General features: G+C 41.0%; 1 protein-coding gene across 2 annotated transcripts in view; it reads left to right on the forward strand.

Annotated features, from left to right (window-relative positions):
• Positions 1-17198, forward strand: part of vps53 (VPS53 subunit of GARP complex) — a 274043-nt gene that overhangs the window by 148397 nt on the left and 108448 nt on the right. For both annotated transcript variants that reach the window (XM_059973414.1, XM_059973415.1), the window contains exons 14-15: positions 11128-11370; positions 15252-15399. In XM_059973414.1, the coding sequence (XP_059829397.1) occupies positions 11128-11370; positions 15252-15399 (391 nt within the window). The remainder of the gene's footprint in view (positions 1-11127; positions 11371-15251; positions 15400-17198) is intronic.

Here is a 17198-nt window from a genome sequence, read left to right on the forward strand (position 1 = left end):
CAATAACACCTTGATTTTAAAGTCTTTGTCCTCGGGTTCAAATCACACCATGACTTTGCTCCTCGATCAACATGGTGCACCTCAGGGGTGTGTGCTTAGCCCACTGCTCTGCTCTCACTATACTCATGACTGTGGCTAGGCATCGCTCAAATACCATTGTCTGTAGAATCTCAGATGGAGACAAGAGAGCATACAAGAGTGAGATATGCCAACAAGTGGAGAGGTGTCACAGCAACAACCTTGTACTCAACGTCAGTTGAAGGAGCTGATTGTGAACTTCAGGAAGGGTAAAACAAAAGAACATATACCAATCCTCATAGAGGGATCAGAAGTGGAGAGAGTGAGCAGCTTCAAGTTCCTGTGTGTCAAGATCTCTGAGGACCTAACCTGGTCCCAACATATTAATGCAGCTATAAGGAAGGCAAGGCAGTGACTATACTTCATTAGGAGTTTGAAGAGGTTTGGTATGTCAACAAAAACACTCAAAAACTTCTATAGATATACTGTGGAGAGCATTCTGACAGCCTGCATAATTGTCTGGTATGGAGGGGCTACTGCATAGGACCAAAGGAAGCTGCAGAGTGTTGTAAATCTAGTCAGCTCCATCTTGGGTACTAGCCTACAAAGTACCCAGGACATCTTCAAGGAGTGGTATCTCAGAGAAGCAGCGTCCATTATTAAGGACCTCCAGCACCCAGTGCGTGTCCTTTTCTCACTGTTACCATCAGGTAGGAGGTACAGAAGCCTGAAGGCACACACTCAGCGATTCAGGATAGCTTCTTCCCCTCTGCTATCGATTCCTAAATGGACATTGAACCCGTGAACACTACCTCACTCTTTTAATATATATTATTTCTGCTTTTGCATGCTTTTTAATCTATTCAATATACGTATACTGCAATTTATTTATTTATTTTCTTCTCTATTATGCATACATTGAACTGCTGCTGCTAACAAAACAAATTTCATGACACATGCTGTGATAATAAACCTGATTCTGATTCTGATCTCTGTTCCATGTTCTAACCATACAATGCCCTATACATTTCTAATTCTGGTCTCCTGGGTATCCCTGATTTTAAAACACCACCATTGGTGACCATATCTTCAGCTGCCAAGGCCTTAAGCCTACAGTTCCCTTTTATCCTGCACTCCTTTTTGCTCCTCAAAACATTATGTAAAGTTTCAACAAAAGAAGCAACATTTTAGTCAATGTTTGAGTCCTGATGAAGGGTCTCAGCCCAAAATATCGACTGTATATTCTTTTCCACGGATGCTTTCTGATCTGCTGAGTTCATCCAGCATTTTGTGTGTGGTGCTTAACACTTTAGTCAATTGCCTAATGTGAAATTTTCAAATACAATATTTTTGTGTGGTGCCCTGGAATATTTTGCTGTGTGAGAGAGATTGTTTAAATGCAAGATGCTGAGCTTGCTCTATCTGAGCAGCTAAAATCACTTGAAATAAACCCACAACCTTCATCCTGGGGGTTTGAGGAAGGAGAATTAAAGCACATATGATTCATGATAGAGATGAAACAAAGATTCTGTCAGCAAATTAAGGTTGTGGGGCACAGACAACCAAGATCCATCCACATCTAAGCTTTTTTTAAAAGCATGTACACTTATAGGATGAATATTTCATGTGTTGAAAGATGAACATTGCAGAAATGGAATCTGAGGTGGAAACAAGGTGGCTAATGGTGTTTGTGTATGAAATTGGAAGTGGGGAAGAGGTACAGAAGGTGTGGAGATTCATCCACACGAGAAAGAAGAGAGTACATCAGAAGGAGATTCATGGACAGGTTCTCCCAGATGCTTTACTCAGTCTGTTTTAATATAAACACAGATATATTGAAGTAGGTTTCAGAGTGTAAAGCTAATGCATAGTTAAGAAAAAAAGGAAAGTGACAAGAACTTCACTTAGTGCTCTTTTAAACAGTTTCATAATGCATCCTTTGAAAGCAGCCCCGGTTTGTGTTACTGGGTTACCTGACTCCCACTTCAGGGTGAAATCTTACTTTAAAAAAAAATTATTTGCCCTGTGAATACAAATTTTTGTGGTGAACAAGTCATTTGAAATATAGTGAATGATTGTAGGTAAAGGTAACACAATTCATCAAGGTCATTAATTGGTGAGATCTTTAGTATAGCAGTCTAATACACTAAAAGGAATTGCTTGTTTCAGCAATGAAATTTTACTTATCTGAAGAAAGATTCAAACCAGAAATGGGAAATTATATATAATTATGTTGATAAGTTGGAAGCTCAAATTACTAATTTAATATTTTCTAAATTGTGACCTGGGCTCCCTGTTCACCCATAGCAGCCCTTAGCCCCGACCTCTTTCCCCCACCCCCCCCATAACCAAAGCTAATTTTCCAGACTAACACGTAGCAAAAGGTCTAATAACCATCTTGCAATTGCCTGCTGTCCCAATTGTACACCAGAATTTTCATAAGGCATTGCCTGGTGAGAGTTATTCATACAGTATAATGTTTTCTTTGTTAGTGTTGTGCTTATTTCCATACCCAGTGCATGCCAGACCAATTTTAATAGATTCTCAATTCTCAGCCAGCTACCACAATGATATGGGGGAGAGGGGGGAGAGGGTCTGGTGAGGCATACAGAGACACTATAGTTTTAAATGCAGGGAAAGTTTACCCAACAGTACGGCATCCCATTGAAAGCTGCAATGTTACATATGATTTATATGAGAATAGAGGCAATTCTTATAAGCTGCACAACTGTAGCACCACAAAAATTTGTGTCTAATTGTCTAAGACATTCCGCTAATAATTTCATGTCCAGAGTATGAGTCATTCCTACCTACTGTTCTGATTTAAGCAACCAGACTTTATGTTTAAGTGTCAGGTATTAGATGTTTGTATTAATGGGGGAGTTTAAGACAAGAGGGCACAGCCTCGTGATTGAAGGACACCCCTTTAGGACAGATATGAGGAGGAATTGAGGGTGGTGAAGAGGGCTTTTGGAACGCTGGCCTTTATAAATCAAAGCATTGAGTACAGAAGTTGGGATGTAATGCTAAAGTTGTACAAGGCATTGGTAAGGCCAAATTTGGAATATTGTGTGCAGTTCTGGTCACCGAATTATAGGAAAGATATCAATAAATTAGAGAGAGTGCAGAGACGATTTACTAGGATGTTACCTGGGTTTCAGCAATTAAGTTACAGAGAAAGGTTGAACAAGTTAGGTCTCTATTCATTGGAGCGTAGAAGGTTGAGGGGGGATTTGATTGAGGTATTTAAAATTTTGAGAGGGATAGATAGAGTTGACGTGAACAGGCTGTTTCCATTGAGAGTAGGGGAGATTCAAACTAGAGGACATGATTTGAGAGTTAGGGGGCAGAAGTTTAAGGGAAACACGAGGGGGTATTTCTTTACTCAAAGAGTGATAGCTGTGTGGAATGAGCTTCCTGTAGAAGTAGTAGAGGCCAGTTCAGTTGTGTCATTTAAGGTAAAATTGGATAGGTATATGGACAGGAAAGGAGTGGAGGGTTATGGGCTGAGTGCGGGTAGGTGGGACAAGGTGAGATTAAGAGTTCGGCACGGACTAGGAGGGCCAAGATGGCCTGTTTCCATGCTGTGATTGTTATATGGTTATATGGAATTCCTTTCACCAGAGGGTAGTGAATTTGTGCAGTTCATTACCACAAGTCACTATGGAGGCCAAGTCTTTGGGTATATTTAAAGTGGAGCTTGATAAGTTCTTGATTAGTAAGAGTATCAAACATTACAAGAAGAATCGGGTTGAGGGGAAAAATCACCCATGATTGAATGGTGGAGGAGACTTGTTGGGCCAGATGGCCTGATTCTGCACCTATGCCTTGTGTGTCTTACTTATAACAAGATTGCAGAACACTGCTTTTTAAATCAAAGTGTCCTTTCCATTTATTTTTTTCCTCTTTCCTCAACTTGAATGTGCTGCAATTTTTCAGAAAAATCTCAAAGCAAGAAGTGACATGATAGGGAGGTCATTTGGTCTATCTTGTTCTTTGATAGATCTGCCATGTAATTGCATTCTCTGTTTTTATTATTCTGCAGTGATTCAGTTCCTTTCTGAATTTTTCTGCTTCTGCTAGCCTTCAAGTGTGTATTCCAAGCTCTTAAATATTCAAAATCTCCTTCTGTCATTTTTATGAATCTCTTGCCAGTTATCTTCAATCCCTGTCCATTAGTTAGCGATCTGCTAATATTTATTTAAATTTGTTTTGTATAAATTTAGGCATTTGGTGGACAATTGAAGAAATTTTCAGTGTTAGAAAGTCATTTGGTCCTTAGTGACTATTTTGGAATTGAAGCTTTTTCTGGTCCTGGATATTGGATGAAATCTGAAAGTCTTTTATGAAATCAGCAGAATGATTTGGAAGATAGTAAACAGTGCAGACTAAATTCAGAATTTGATTTTTTTTAAAGTAACATAAATCTTGGAGAGCTTAGGATTTTTGTTCAATTATGTGCTGCTGGGACTTTGTGTTGATAATGCTTATGAAAATGAAAAGATGAAAGGGTTTTGGTGCAAAGCAGGGTAAAGTGGTTGTATATGTTGCAACAGAGCAGTACTACTTCTGGTACTTTTGAATTTCAAAGGGGTTTAATCCTAAATTTTGGAAGCCAGTTTTCATAGGTAGTTAGCCAGTCCTGACGAAGGGTCTCTGCCCAAAACGTCGACAGTGCTTCTCCTTATCGATGCTGCCTGGCCTGCTGTGTTCCACCAGCATTTTGTGTGTGTTGTTGATAGGTAATTACCTGGTTTTACTTGAAAATCATTCTTGTTGCTCTTGCCTAACAGCAAAATGTGTCTGTTAGAAACCTTCAGGTTTGGTAGATGCTTCTTATACTTTTGTAGCAGACAAATGGAGACAGGCTCATCTTGAAGGGGGCTCTTCTGAGGTATAGCCTGTTGGGCTGAAGTACTGCACTCATTGCTCTGGATTCACCGGCAACTTAAACAGATCCTTTGGATATTTTTTTAAGAATGTGTCCAGTTAGAACTCAAGCACAGGCATGTTGGTTTCCAAGTCCGTGTCATCAAATCATAAGAGTAACACACCTCAGAAACAGGCCAGAGCAAATCATAAATGCAAGAGATTGTGCAGATGCTAGAAAACCCCCTCCTCCTTATCCTTGCATCTTCTGCCTTCCTTTCCAGTCCTAATGGTCTTAGTCCAAAACATCAACTGTTTTATTTTCCCCTCCCTAGATTTCACTGACCTGCTGAATTTCTCCAGCATTTTGTGTGTGTTGATCCAGATCACCAAGTCTGTGTTGACCATCAAGCACCATTTTAATACTAATCATATTGTGGCTAATTTTTGTTATCCCCATATTTCAGAATCAGAATCTGGTTTATTATCACTGAAGAATGCCGTGATTTTTTTCTGTTTTGCAGCAGCAGTGCAATGCATAGAATGACAATAATTTGCAATAAGAAGTATAAAAATATAAACAAGTAGTGCAAAAATAGAGCAAAATAGTGAGGTAGCATTCATGGGTCTGTGGACCGTTTGGAAATCTAATGGCAGAGGGAAGGAAGCTGTTCATAAAATGTTGAGTATGTATCTTCAGGCTCGTGGACCACCTCCTTGATGGTAGAAATGAAAAGAGAACATGAACTGGATGGCGAGGGTCCTTAATGATGGTTGTTGCCTTCTTGAGGCATTGCCTTTAGAAGATGTCCTTGAAGGTGGGGAGACTAGTGCCCAGGATGGAGCTGGTTGAGTCTAAAACCTTCTGCAGCTTTTTAAAATCCTGGGCATTGGAGCCTCCATACCAAGTGGTGATGCAACCAATCAGAATGCTCTCCCCAGTACATCTAGAAATTTGCTAGAGTCTCTGGTGGCATTCCAAATCTCCTCAAGCTCCTAACGTAGAGCCAATGGTGTGCCTTCATTGTGATTACATCAATATGTTGGGCCTCGGAGAAATTCTTTGAGATGCTGACACCTAGGATCATGAAGCTGCTCACTCTTTCCCTCAATGAGGACTGGTGTGTTTTCTCTCAACATCTCCTTTCTGAAGTCCACAATCAATTCCTTGGTCTTACCGACAATGAGTACAAGTTTGTTGTTGTGACACCACTCGATCAGCCGATCTGTCCCACTCCTGCACACTTCCTCGTACCGTCTGAGATTCTGCTAACAACAGTTGTGTCGTTGAGGGACTTATAGGTGGTGTTTGAGCTGTGTGTAGTGTAGAGAGAGTAGAGCAGTGGACTAAGTATGTATCCTTGGGTTGCACCAGTATTGAATGTCAGCGAGGAGGTGTTATTTCTGATCACAGAGAGAGAGAGAGAGACCCTTTTGGAGCAAGTGGTCTGCTTGACCCAGCGTTACATGATGTTTTATGTGCTAAAGATCAAAGAAAATTCATGTAAAATTCCATATTTACAATGCTCCCTTTGAACAAAACATCATATTTCTATATTTAAAATGATTTCTTTGAACTATACACCACTTTCACACATCTCTCCTTTGCACCCTCACGACAGACACCCAAATGCTAGGTCAAATTTAAATCAGTGTTGTCAGGTCTTCCAATTAACTGTGGTGTCTTATGGTTTTTAGGAACCTATTGTTCAGAGTTGCAGTTTAGATTTAATCTTCAATGTATATTCAAATCTGAAGGTTGGTTGCTGAAGTCAATATTCACTATATGTCCTAAACCCGAGAATGCCCTAACACACTGACTGCAGGCTCTTGATGAGAAAGTCAAGGATCCAGTTGTTATCAACGGGCCCCAGATTCTATCAATTACTTACATACCAGGGATAAGTTACAGTAGACAGTTATCCCACTAACCATCAGATTCTTGGGATGTGGGAATGAAACAGAGCACCAAAAGAAACCCAGAGAGAACATTCAGACTCCACACAGTCAGCACTGGAGTGGAGATTGTAGAGCTGTGAGACTAATTGTGCTACCACGTCACCCTAATGTTTAATGCTGTGATAAGATTCCTTCTGCCTAATACATAGTTAAAGCTTCTAACATTATAGTTTGTTCCTTTGAACATAATTGTACCACTTGTGGATTTGTTGATAATAATTAGGATAAGAAAACACTTACGAAGGTGCCTTATCAAACTACTTTATTTAAGTTGCAGATGTAGCTTTGGAAATATAAGTCAAAGAATATTGTTTTATTTGGCAGTAATCTGAGTAAAATGGAAAATGTTTTTGGTACAAAAATTATGCTTTAACTCTCCAAGATCTGCCTGTAGTCTCATGCAGTAATCTAAAGGGATCAAGTTCTGAATATATATTTCTCTCCCTTTCTCTCTCTTTTGATTTGGAAATTCTGCTTCAGAATTGGATTGAAATCAGTTAGGTTTAGATTGGATCTAACATCAATCCAATAATGTTCTTGTGGTCCTCAAATTCTTCTGCACAAACGGAGAAACTTTTTCATAACCAAATATTTTAAAAGTAGTTTTTATCTCTGGGTATTATTTAATCTTTTACCTTAAGACAAATTAACCTCACATTATTCTCTTTTTTTTTCAGATTCCAAAAATTGCACTAGACCAAAATAATAAATTACATTAATGTTCTACTTTTTCTTTCTGTCACATTGTGCAGAATCAGCAAGTTTACTATTATTTCTTTGCGACTCTGGGCTTTGAACTATAGACATATCCATCAGCTATTTATCCATTGTCTTGCATCCAGAGAAGCTTTACCTTTCCAGTGTTTTAAAGAAATCCTTGTTGCCAAGATTAAACCAAATGTAACTGATGGGCCCCTGGAGGGATGACCTGAATATGACCAATTTAGCACAAATTGCCAATGTGCATTGAAGAATATCTCCCATAAATAGCTGATGCTTGGGTTCAGAGTTTTTGTGGTAGGACAACATATGGGCAAGATTACCCCCCTCCTTGGCATGGTTCCAAGATTTCTAACCTCAGTCTGAAATCTGTGCTCCAGATACTTTGCATTAATCTAGCCCAAATCTGGACCAGTGTAGCTCAAAATTGCCTTTTGTGAAATAGCAAACATCTCTTTCTCTTAATTTGTCTGTGAACTCTATTTCAGTTTTGCTTATACATTTATCCTTGCTGTTATCATCTGTCTTGCCACTGAATTAGTCATATAACTAGATTAACTTTATTTGTCACATGTACATCGAAACATATATTGTTTGCAGCAAAACAAATCAAGTAAGAGAGGATTGAGCTGGGCCATGCTTCTGAAGCCAATGTAACTCACTAGCCCTAATCGTACATCTTCGGAATGTGAGAGACAACACACACAGTCATGGGAAAAGCAAACAAACTCCTTGCGGACAGCAGTCAGTGATTGCTGGTGCTGTGAAGTTAGGCTAATGTGCTGCGTTGATATTTGTGGTATGGGTGTTTCAAAATAACATTGTTAAACTGAAGACACAGTAAGGAATCAAGACGTAGTTTTATTCCCCATAAATAATTATTGGTAAATAAAGTACAGTTTTGTTTCCTTTTAGCAGTTTTTTTCCCCCATCCATCCTCCTTGACGGTGTTATGTACAGTTCCCACTCGCACCAGTACCAGGAACCTTTGTGTGTCTTGCTGTCATAACTTTTATAGAGTTAGCCATCTTTTTAATGTGAATGGTCTTCACAGCTGAAAGTAGTTCTGCAGTGAATCAAGTCAAGTCAAGACACTTTTATTGTCATTTTGACCATAACTGCTATGGACCATAACAGTGCAGAGTAAAAATGAGACAACATTTTTTCAAGACCATGGTGTTACATGACACAGTACAAAAACTAGACTGAACTACGTAAAAAAACAACACAGAGAAAAACTACAACATAGAGAAAACTACATTAGACTACAGACCTACCCAGGACTGCATAAAGTGCACAAAACAGTGCAGGCATTACAGTAAGTAATAAACAGGACAATAGGGAAGTAAGGTGTCAGTCCAGTCTCTGGGTATTGTCAGTTGACCTTGGCCCGGGCAATAATGGAAACACAGGTGGAAAGGTAAATCAGCTAATGTTTCAATTTTTGATCATCTCCAGAAATCCTGCTAGCACGTATTTCTGGGTGATTGAAATTTAGGTTGATTTTCCCTTCCTTATAGTGCCTCTACCTGTGTCCAGAGCAAGCTCTGCCTGCATATGACAGAGCAGGAATAAAATCTGGCCACGATAACGCTTAGGTACTCAGTGGAACGTTTTGCTGAACAGCTGGAAGAGAACAGTGCTTTGTTCAGACAGGCATCTGCAGGTTGAGTCAGTAGTGAGGAAAGCAAATGCATTAGCATTCATTTTGAGAGGATCAGCAAGAATGTAATATTGGGGCTTTATAGGACACTGGTGAGGCCTTACTTGGAGTATCGTGAGCAGTTTGGGCCCCTTATCAAAGAAAGGATGTGCTGACGTTGGAGACGGTTCAGAGGAGGTTCTCGGAAATGATTCTGGGATTGGAAAGGCTTATCATATGAGGAGCATTTAATAGTTCTGGTCCTTGCGGGCTGAAGGCAGAAGATTGGGGCTGAGAGAGAAATGGATCAGCCATCGTGAAATGACGGAGCAGACTCAATGGACCAAATGGCTCAGTTCTGCTCCTGTACCTTATGGTCTTATGGGAATCTATGGATTTTTAGATGCAAGGTATGGATTGCTAAGATTCTAGATAATAAGGGAAAGCAGAAATGGGGCTTAGTGCAGCAAAGTTGTGCTGAGACGAAAGATTAGTCATGATCTTGTTGCATGATGGAATCAGTCCACTCCTACTTCTATTTCTTATTTTCCGATCTGTGGTAGAAACAGGATTAAGTGAGTGAGGGAGGTTGTTGCATTCTGCTCAAGAACCTGGCCCTTCCAGATTCTGCCGTAAATGTATCGAAAGAGTAAGTTGAGATACACGTGACTTTTAAAAGTCACTCTGGTGAAATTAAAACAGAGTTTTATTTTACATTCCCAGTGTAGAAGGGCCCCTGTAATTCTAAGATTAGTTTTATTTGTCGTGTGTACATCGAAGCATACAGTGAATGGTGCCGTTTGCATCAATGACCAATTGTTACTGTTGAAGGATATGCTGGGGGGGGGAGGGAGGAGGGCAGTCCACAAATGTCACCATGCTACTCGTGCCATTGTAGCATGCCCACAACTTACTAACCGTAACCCATATGTCTTTGAAATGCAGGAGGTCTCTGGAATACCCAGAAGAACCCTAAGTTGTCCATAAGACATAGGAGCAGAATTAGGTCATTCAGCCCATCGAGTCTGCTCTGCCATTCCATCATGGCTGATCCCGGATCTCGCTCAAGCCCATACACCTGCCTTCTCGCCATATCCTTTGACGCCCTGATCAATCAGGAAACTATCAACTTCCGCCCTAAGTATTTCCACGGACTTGGCCTCCACCAGCGTGGCAGAGCATTCCACAGATTTATTACTTTCTGTCAACAACAATTACTCCTTACCTCTGTTCTAAAGGGTCGCCCCTCAATTTTGAGGCTGTTTCTTCTAGTTCTGGATACCTCCACCATAAGAAACATCCTCTCCACGTGCACCCTATCTAGTCCTTTCAACATTCGGTAGGTTTCAATGAGATTTCCCACCCCCCCCCCCGCATTCTTCTAAATTCCGGCGGTCACGGGGGGAACATACAAACTCCTTACAGACAGCAGCAGATTTCAGCCCAGGTTGCTGATGCTGTGAAGCATTGTGCTAACTGCTTCGCTACCATGGCACCCTGCTGAGAATCCAGCACTAATAATTTGGCAAACCATCTTCCTATACATACTATATGTTAGACACTACAACAGTGTTGTCAGTGAGAAGGATGATGGATTGCTCTTTGATTTCCAAATTCTTCTACCATGCCACTTGAAATAGAGGGAAAAGCTGAGAAATTAATTTTATTTTGGGAGGGCATCTTACTCCATATGTCTGAAATATTTTGCTGTGAATCTTTGCTGCATTGAGTCAGATTGCTTGAGATTTGATGACATAAGGTTTTATCAAGCTACGTGTTACGGAGACAAAACAAATGTTAAATATTTTTGATCTCTTTCATTAGATTGCATGTGCAGTCACAAGAATTTTTAACATCTAATCATATTCTCAATGTATTTATAAAACTATTCCTTTTTCTTCTTCTTCTCTCCTTGCTAGGAATCTCAATGAACTGATAGACAAATTTGTGGCAGATTTCAAAGCCCATGGTCCTCCAAAGCCAAACACTGATGATGGGGGAGTAGTGCTCCCCAGCTGTGCCGATTTATTTGTCTACTACAAGAAATGCATGGTGCAGTGCTCACAACTCAGCACTGGAGAGCCAATGATTGCTTTAACCACCATTTTCCAGAAATACCTACGAGAATATGCATGGAAAATCCTCTCTGGAAATCTGCCTAAGTGAGTATGAAATTATTTTTTTTAAATGGCCGTGCAGAGGATTTCCTCTGTAATCAACTGCAAATGAATACTCAATTTCAAATCTGTAGTAATGGCATCTCGAATCAGTGTAATCCACCTCAATTAGCTGCATTCCTCAGTAAACTACCCCACGTGTAGTGAATGGAGCACCTGCATCCTGGATAAACTGGCCCAGCTTAAATAGGAAATACTGGATACTTGAGATGTCATGAGAAGAAAGATTTACAGATAAAAAGCCTGGACTTTTTATAACTGTTGGGTTCATTTATAGATTAGATTCCAAGCTCAAGTTAACTCCCTGACATTTTGTTTTCTTTTTAACAAAATTTGATTTATACTGGTGCTTGGCTCAGTGCTCAGCATGCATTTTCAGGAACATGAGTGTTAATAGCACTAAATGAGGTCCTTGTATAGAGAGAGATATGTTATAAACACCGCTGCTGTGCCCAGGAACGCAGTGAGAACCCCATTCTCCCCACCGCTCTGCTGTACTGTGCCAGGAACCCGACACAAAGCCACTTCCTCTGGTGGTATTGTGCCCAGGAACGCAGTGGGAACCCCATTCTCCCCATCGCTCTGCTGTACTGTGCCAGGAACCCGACACGAAGCCACGTCCTCTGGTGGTATTGTGCCCAGGACCGCAGTGAGAACCCCATTCTCCCCACCGCTCTGCTGTACTGTGCCAGGAACCCGACACGAAGCCACGTCCTCTGGTGGTATTGTGCCCAGGACCGCAGTGAGAACCCCATTCTCCCCATCGCTCTGCTGTACTGTGCCAGGAACCCGACACGAAGCCACGTCCTCTGGTGGTATTGTCCAGCTGCAGGGTTCTCTGTGACGTCAAGTTGAATGGCTTGCAACCTCTAATCCGAGGTCCATGCCAAGCTTGCACTATGCGGCCTAAGCAGATTTCTTTTTAAGCTACGTGTAGAGGCGGCACAGTGTCGTAGGCTAGCACAACTCTTTACAGTACCAGCGACCCGTGTTCAGTTCCAGCCACTGACTGTAAAGGAGTTTGTACGTTCTCCCCATGGGTGCTCTGGATTCCTCCCACAGTCCAAAGATATACTAGTTGGCAGCTTGATTGAGCATTGTAAATTGTCCCGTGATTAGGCTAGCATTAATTTGAGGGATTGCTGGGCAGTGTGGCGTAATGGGCCAGAGGGGCCTATTTCACTCTGTGTTGCAATAAATAATATATCTTAGAAACATAGAAAACCTACAGCACAATACAGGCCCTTCGACCCATGAAGCTGTGCCAAACAAGTCCCTACCTTAGAAATTACTAGGGTTATCCATAGCCCTCTATTTTTCTAAGCTCCATGTACCTGTCCAGGAGTCTCTTAAAATACCCTATTGTATCTGCCTCCACCACCATTGCCGGCAGCCCATTCCACGCACTCACCACTCTATGAGTAAAAAAACTTACCCCTGACGTCTCCTCTGTACCTGCTCCCCAGCACCTTAAACCTGTGTCCTCTTGTGGCAACCATTTCATTTCTGCCCTGGGAAAAAGCCTCTGACTATCCACACGATCAATGCCTCTCATCATCTTATACACCTCTATCAGGTCACCTCTCATCCTCTGCCGCCCCAAGGAGAAAAGACCAAGTGTAGACCTGTGAGTAATCAGAATGAGAATGAATTATCAGACTGAAGTGGCATCTTTGAGATACCACTCGGTTTCTGTATTGTACTGAGATTATTCAACTTTAGGCTTTCTCATTCAGAGGGATGTAAGGAATTTCTTCTTTTTCCATTTGGTATTAACTGTTGCCTGCGAGCAGTATTGGAGTATTAGAATAAAAACAGAAAAATGCATTAAATACTCATTATTTTTGGAGAAAACCACATTTCTACTCTGGCATTTTATTTTCCTATTTTAGATTTCTAGCATCTGTTTTCTTTCTTTTGAGCACTGGAGCTCAGTTGATTTTCATGCTATTAATGTAGTGGATGGAAAGTGGAATGGGTTCTACCACAATTTTTTTTTAATTTAATAGGGTCAACAAAAGGTTCTTACCAAACTGTGCTGTACCCATATCTGGGATATTCAGTACATCAAATGCAGGCAGAAAGAACAACTGGTCTTAATTGGAATGGATTGCAATCATTTTTACCATATATGGTACTACACAGCTTTAGGTTGTCAGGTTGTGTGCAGATTTTTGGCAAGCTTTCTATTCAACATTGTTCTTGGTATCTAGAAGTGTTATTGAAGCTGAAAGACTTAATAATGGTGAATGAACACATTTGCTTCAAAGTAACCCACTGCGTGAAAAATGATATGGGAAATCATCCCATCTTCCTTGTGTTGGCAGTACAATTGGAATATAATTGAACATCACCATTTAAAATGTAATGGCCTTAATGAATAGTGTGCACTATGTATGGAGATATCAACCGTTGAATCTAAGACGTCCCACATGGTTAATTTTGAATCTTAACTTTGTTGATTTTGTATAGGGTGGGGTGAAAGGGTAAGGGAGAGAAATACTTTGGTTGAAAATACTTGAGAAAAACAAACACTGAACACCAGTGAAAATTTATGCTCTCATAGTGGCTGGCTAAATTGCAGCATGGAGAACACTTGGGCTAGTTATTTATCTGAACTTCTACCAAGGATAGAAATCACAGGCAAAGAAAAGGTAAAGCAGATGTATATAAAACAGTATTTGTATTGATGAAATGTATATATCTGAAACTCCATTCATAGATTGTTGAGGGATTTTTAGTCTGTAAAAAGTCTGAAAAGTTAACCTTGGTCTCATTCAAAGAAAACTCATTATCAAAGTACATTCACAATGTACAGCCCAGACTTTCATGGATAAAGCTCTCCCCACGACTGAGCACATCTAAAAGGAGTGCTTGTCACAGGAGAGCAGGATCCATCAGCAAGGATCCCCACCCGTCCAGCCCATGCTCTCTTCTCGCTGCTGCCATCAGGAAGAAGCTACAGGAGCCTCAGGATCCACACCACCAGGTTCAGGAACAGTTATTACCCCTCAGACATCAGGCTCTGGAAGCAGAGGGAATAACTTCACTTGCCGCGTCACTAAACTGTTCCTACAACTTATGGACTCACTTTTAACGACTCTTCAGCTCACATTGTTGACATTTTTTGCTTATTTATTTGTTATTACTATTTTATTTGCTTTCTCTTTTTGTATTTGCAGGTTGCTGCCTTTTGCACAGTAGTTGTTTGTCCAATTGGTTGTGTGAGGACTTTCATTGATTCTATTGCGTTTCTTTGTATTTGCGGTTATTTGCCACATGAAAATGAATCTCAGGGTAGTCCATCGCGACATATATGTACTTTGATGTCAAATTTACTTTGAACTTCTACATCACCATATGCTACTCTGAGATTAATTTGCATGTGGGCATTCACAGTAGAGTCAAAGAAACACAATTGAATCAATGACGTGCTACACACAAAGACGGAGAAGCAACCAATGTACAAATAGCCCAAAACCCCCACAACAATAATTAATAAATAATATTAAGAACGCGAGTTGCAGAGTCTTTGAAATGGTGTTGACAGGTTGTGGTATCAGTTCAGTACTGCTGGGAGTGAAGTTATTTGGTAATATTGAGTGCATTTGTGAATGTATCAAAGAGAATCAGAAAACAATATAGTGTGGAAACTGGGTCTTCAGCCTATTGAAACTATGGTGACTATGAGATGAATTAGATTTTGAATGTTTGTAGGGGCAATATCGGAGAAAATCTAACCGTTGGGTTTCACTTTGAGGGGAATGGCACAGATCTCAGCTTGGAATCTGCACAGCCTGTCGAACTTTATACGTGTGTGTTCTTCTCTTGTCAATAGTGCATATTACCATTTTCTTTTTGTTCAGGACCACAAGCAGCAGCACTGGCTTGACCATCTCCAGTCTGCTGAAGGAGAAGGAAGGCTCGGAGGTTGCCAAGTTCACACTGGAGGAGCTCTGCCTCATTTGCAGCATCCTCAGCACAGCGGAGTACTGCCTGGCAACAACACAACAGGTGAGCGTCCCTCTTTACACAGGAGACCGGGTGGGGTGGGGGGCAAGAGTGGTGTTAGCACAAAGCAAATAAGCCACTTGCGAATAATTGCTAATGTAATAATTCACTGTCTGTAGTTTGAGTGCAAATTAAGAAGTAAGCTCTTCAATAGATTCTGTACTTAAATGTAGCAAAGAGTACAAGATGCCTGAGGTTGTATAAAGTGGTGCTTTTAGTGTAAAACTTTGGGGTTGGGACATACAAAGAAAGCATGGCAGCATCTCTACCTTCAGGTTTGGAATGTCTTCTAAAACTTGGACAAACCTCTATAAATGCATGATGGAGAGTATACTGACTGGTTCCGTCACAGCCTGGTATGGGAACACCAATGCCCTTGAACAAAAAAGCCTAGACAAAGTAGTGGGCACTGCCCACTCCATCACAGACAAAACCCTTCCCACCCCATCACAGATAAAGCCCTTCCCACCATTGATCACATTTACACAGAGTGCTGTCACAGGAAAGCAGCATCCAACATCAAGGACCCCACCATCCAGGCTACGCTCTCTTCTTGCTACTGCCATCGGGAAGGAGGTACAGGAGCCTCAAGTACTACACCACCAGAATTAGGAACAGTTATTGCCCCTCAACCATAAGGCTCTTGAATCAGAGAGGGTAACTTCACTCACTCCAACACTGAGCTGATTTTACAATCTGTGGACTCTGTGCTAAGGACTTCTTTTGAGCTTTGAACATTAGCTGCAGCCACCATGATCAACATTAATGGCCAGAACTTTGTTCCCTTGTTCTTCTCTTGTTAATATACACCCAGTGTCCACTTTACATATGGTACCGGAGTAGACCCCATATCCACCTCACGGTGCAACACGCTTTGCATTCAAAGATGCTCTTCTGTACACTTATTTTGTAATGTGTGGTTATTTGAGTTGCTGTCACCTTCTTGTCAGCTTGAACCAGTCTGGCCATTCTCCTCTGACCTCTCTCATTGACAGGGCATTTTCATCCACAGAGATGCCACTCACTGGGTGTATTTTGTGTATCGTACCATTCTCTAAGCTCTGGAGACTGTTGTGTGTGAAAATCCCAGCAGATCAGCAGTTTCTAAGATGCTAAAACCACCCCATCTGGCACCAACATTCACTCCAACTTCAAGGTCACTTAGATCACATTTCTTCCCCATTCTGAACAACAACTAAACATATTTTATTTAGGGATATAGGCCCAACGGACCCTTCAAACCCTCCGACCACCCTGATTTAACCCTAACCTAATCACAGGACAAGTTACAATGACCAATTAACCTACCCAGTAGGTCTTTGGACTGTAGGAGGAAACTGGAGGACCCAGAACAAACCCACACATTCCACAGGGAGGACATACAGAGACTCCTTACAGAGAACGCCAGGATTGAACTCTGAATTTCAATGCCCTGAGCTATAATAATGTTGCGCTAATTGCAACACTACCACAGTGCCCCATCGTGACCGTGTCCGCATGCTTTCATGCATTGAGCTGCTGCCACATGTTTGGCTGATTAGATATTTGCATTAACATGCAGGTGCACAGGTGTACCTAATAAAGTGGCCACTGAATGTTGGCTATATACTTTAAATGACAAGATCATACAAGTTTATTCAGTGCAAGAAAACAGCTTTCAATTAACAGAACTAGATTACAGTCTTAAGCATGCGGTAATACACAGTTCTATTTGTATTGAATGTGCTTATCCTAAAATCTACTCTAAGGGATTTCTGTAGGTTGATTCCGGTAATGGCCTGCCTGAAACAGTAACTTTTTCC

Source organism: Hypanus sabinus, chromosome 6 (genome assembly GCF_030144855.1).
Source record: "Hypanus sabinus isolate sHypSab1 chromosome 6, sHypSab1.hap1, whole genome shotgun sequence".
Classification (NCBI taxonomy): domain Eukaryota; kingdom Metazoa; phylum Chordata; class Chondrichthyes; order Myliobatiformes; family Dasyatidae; genus Hypanus; species Hypanus sabinus.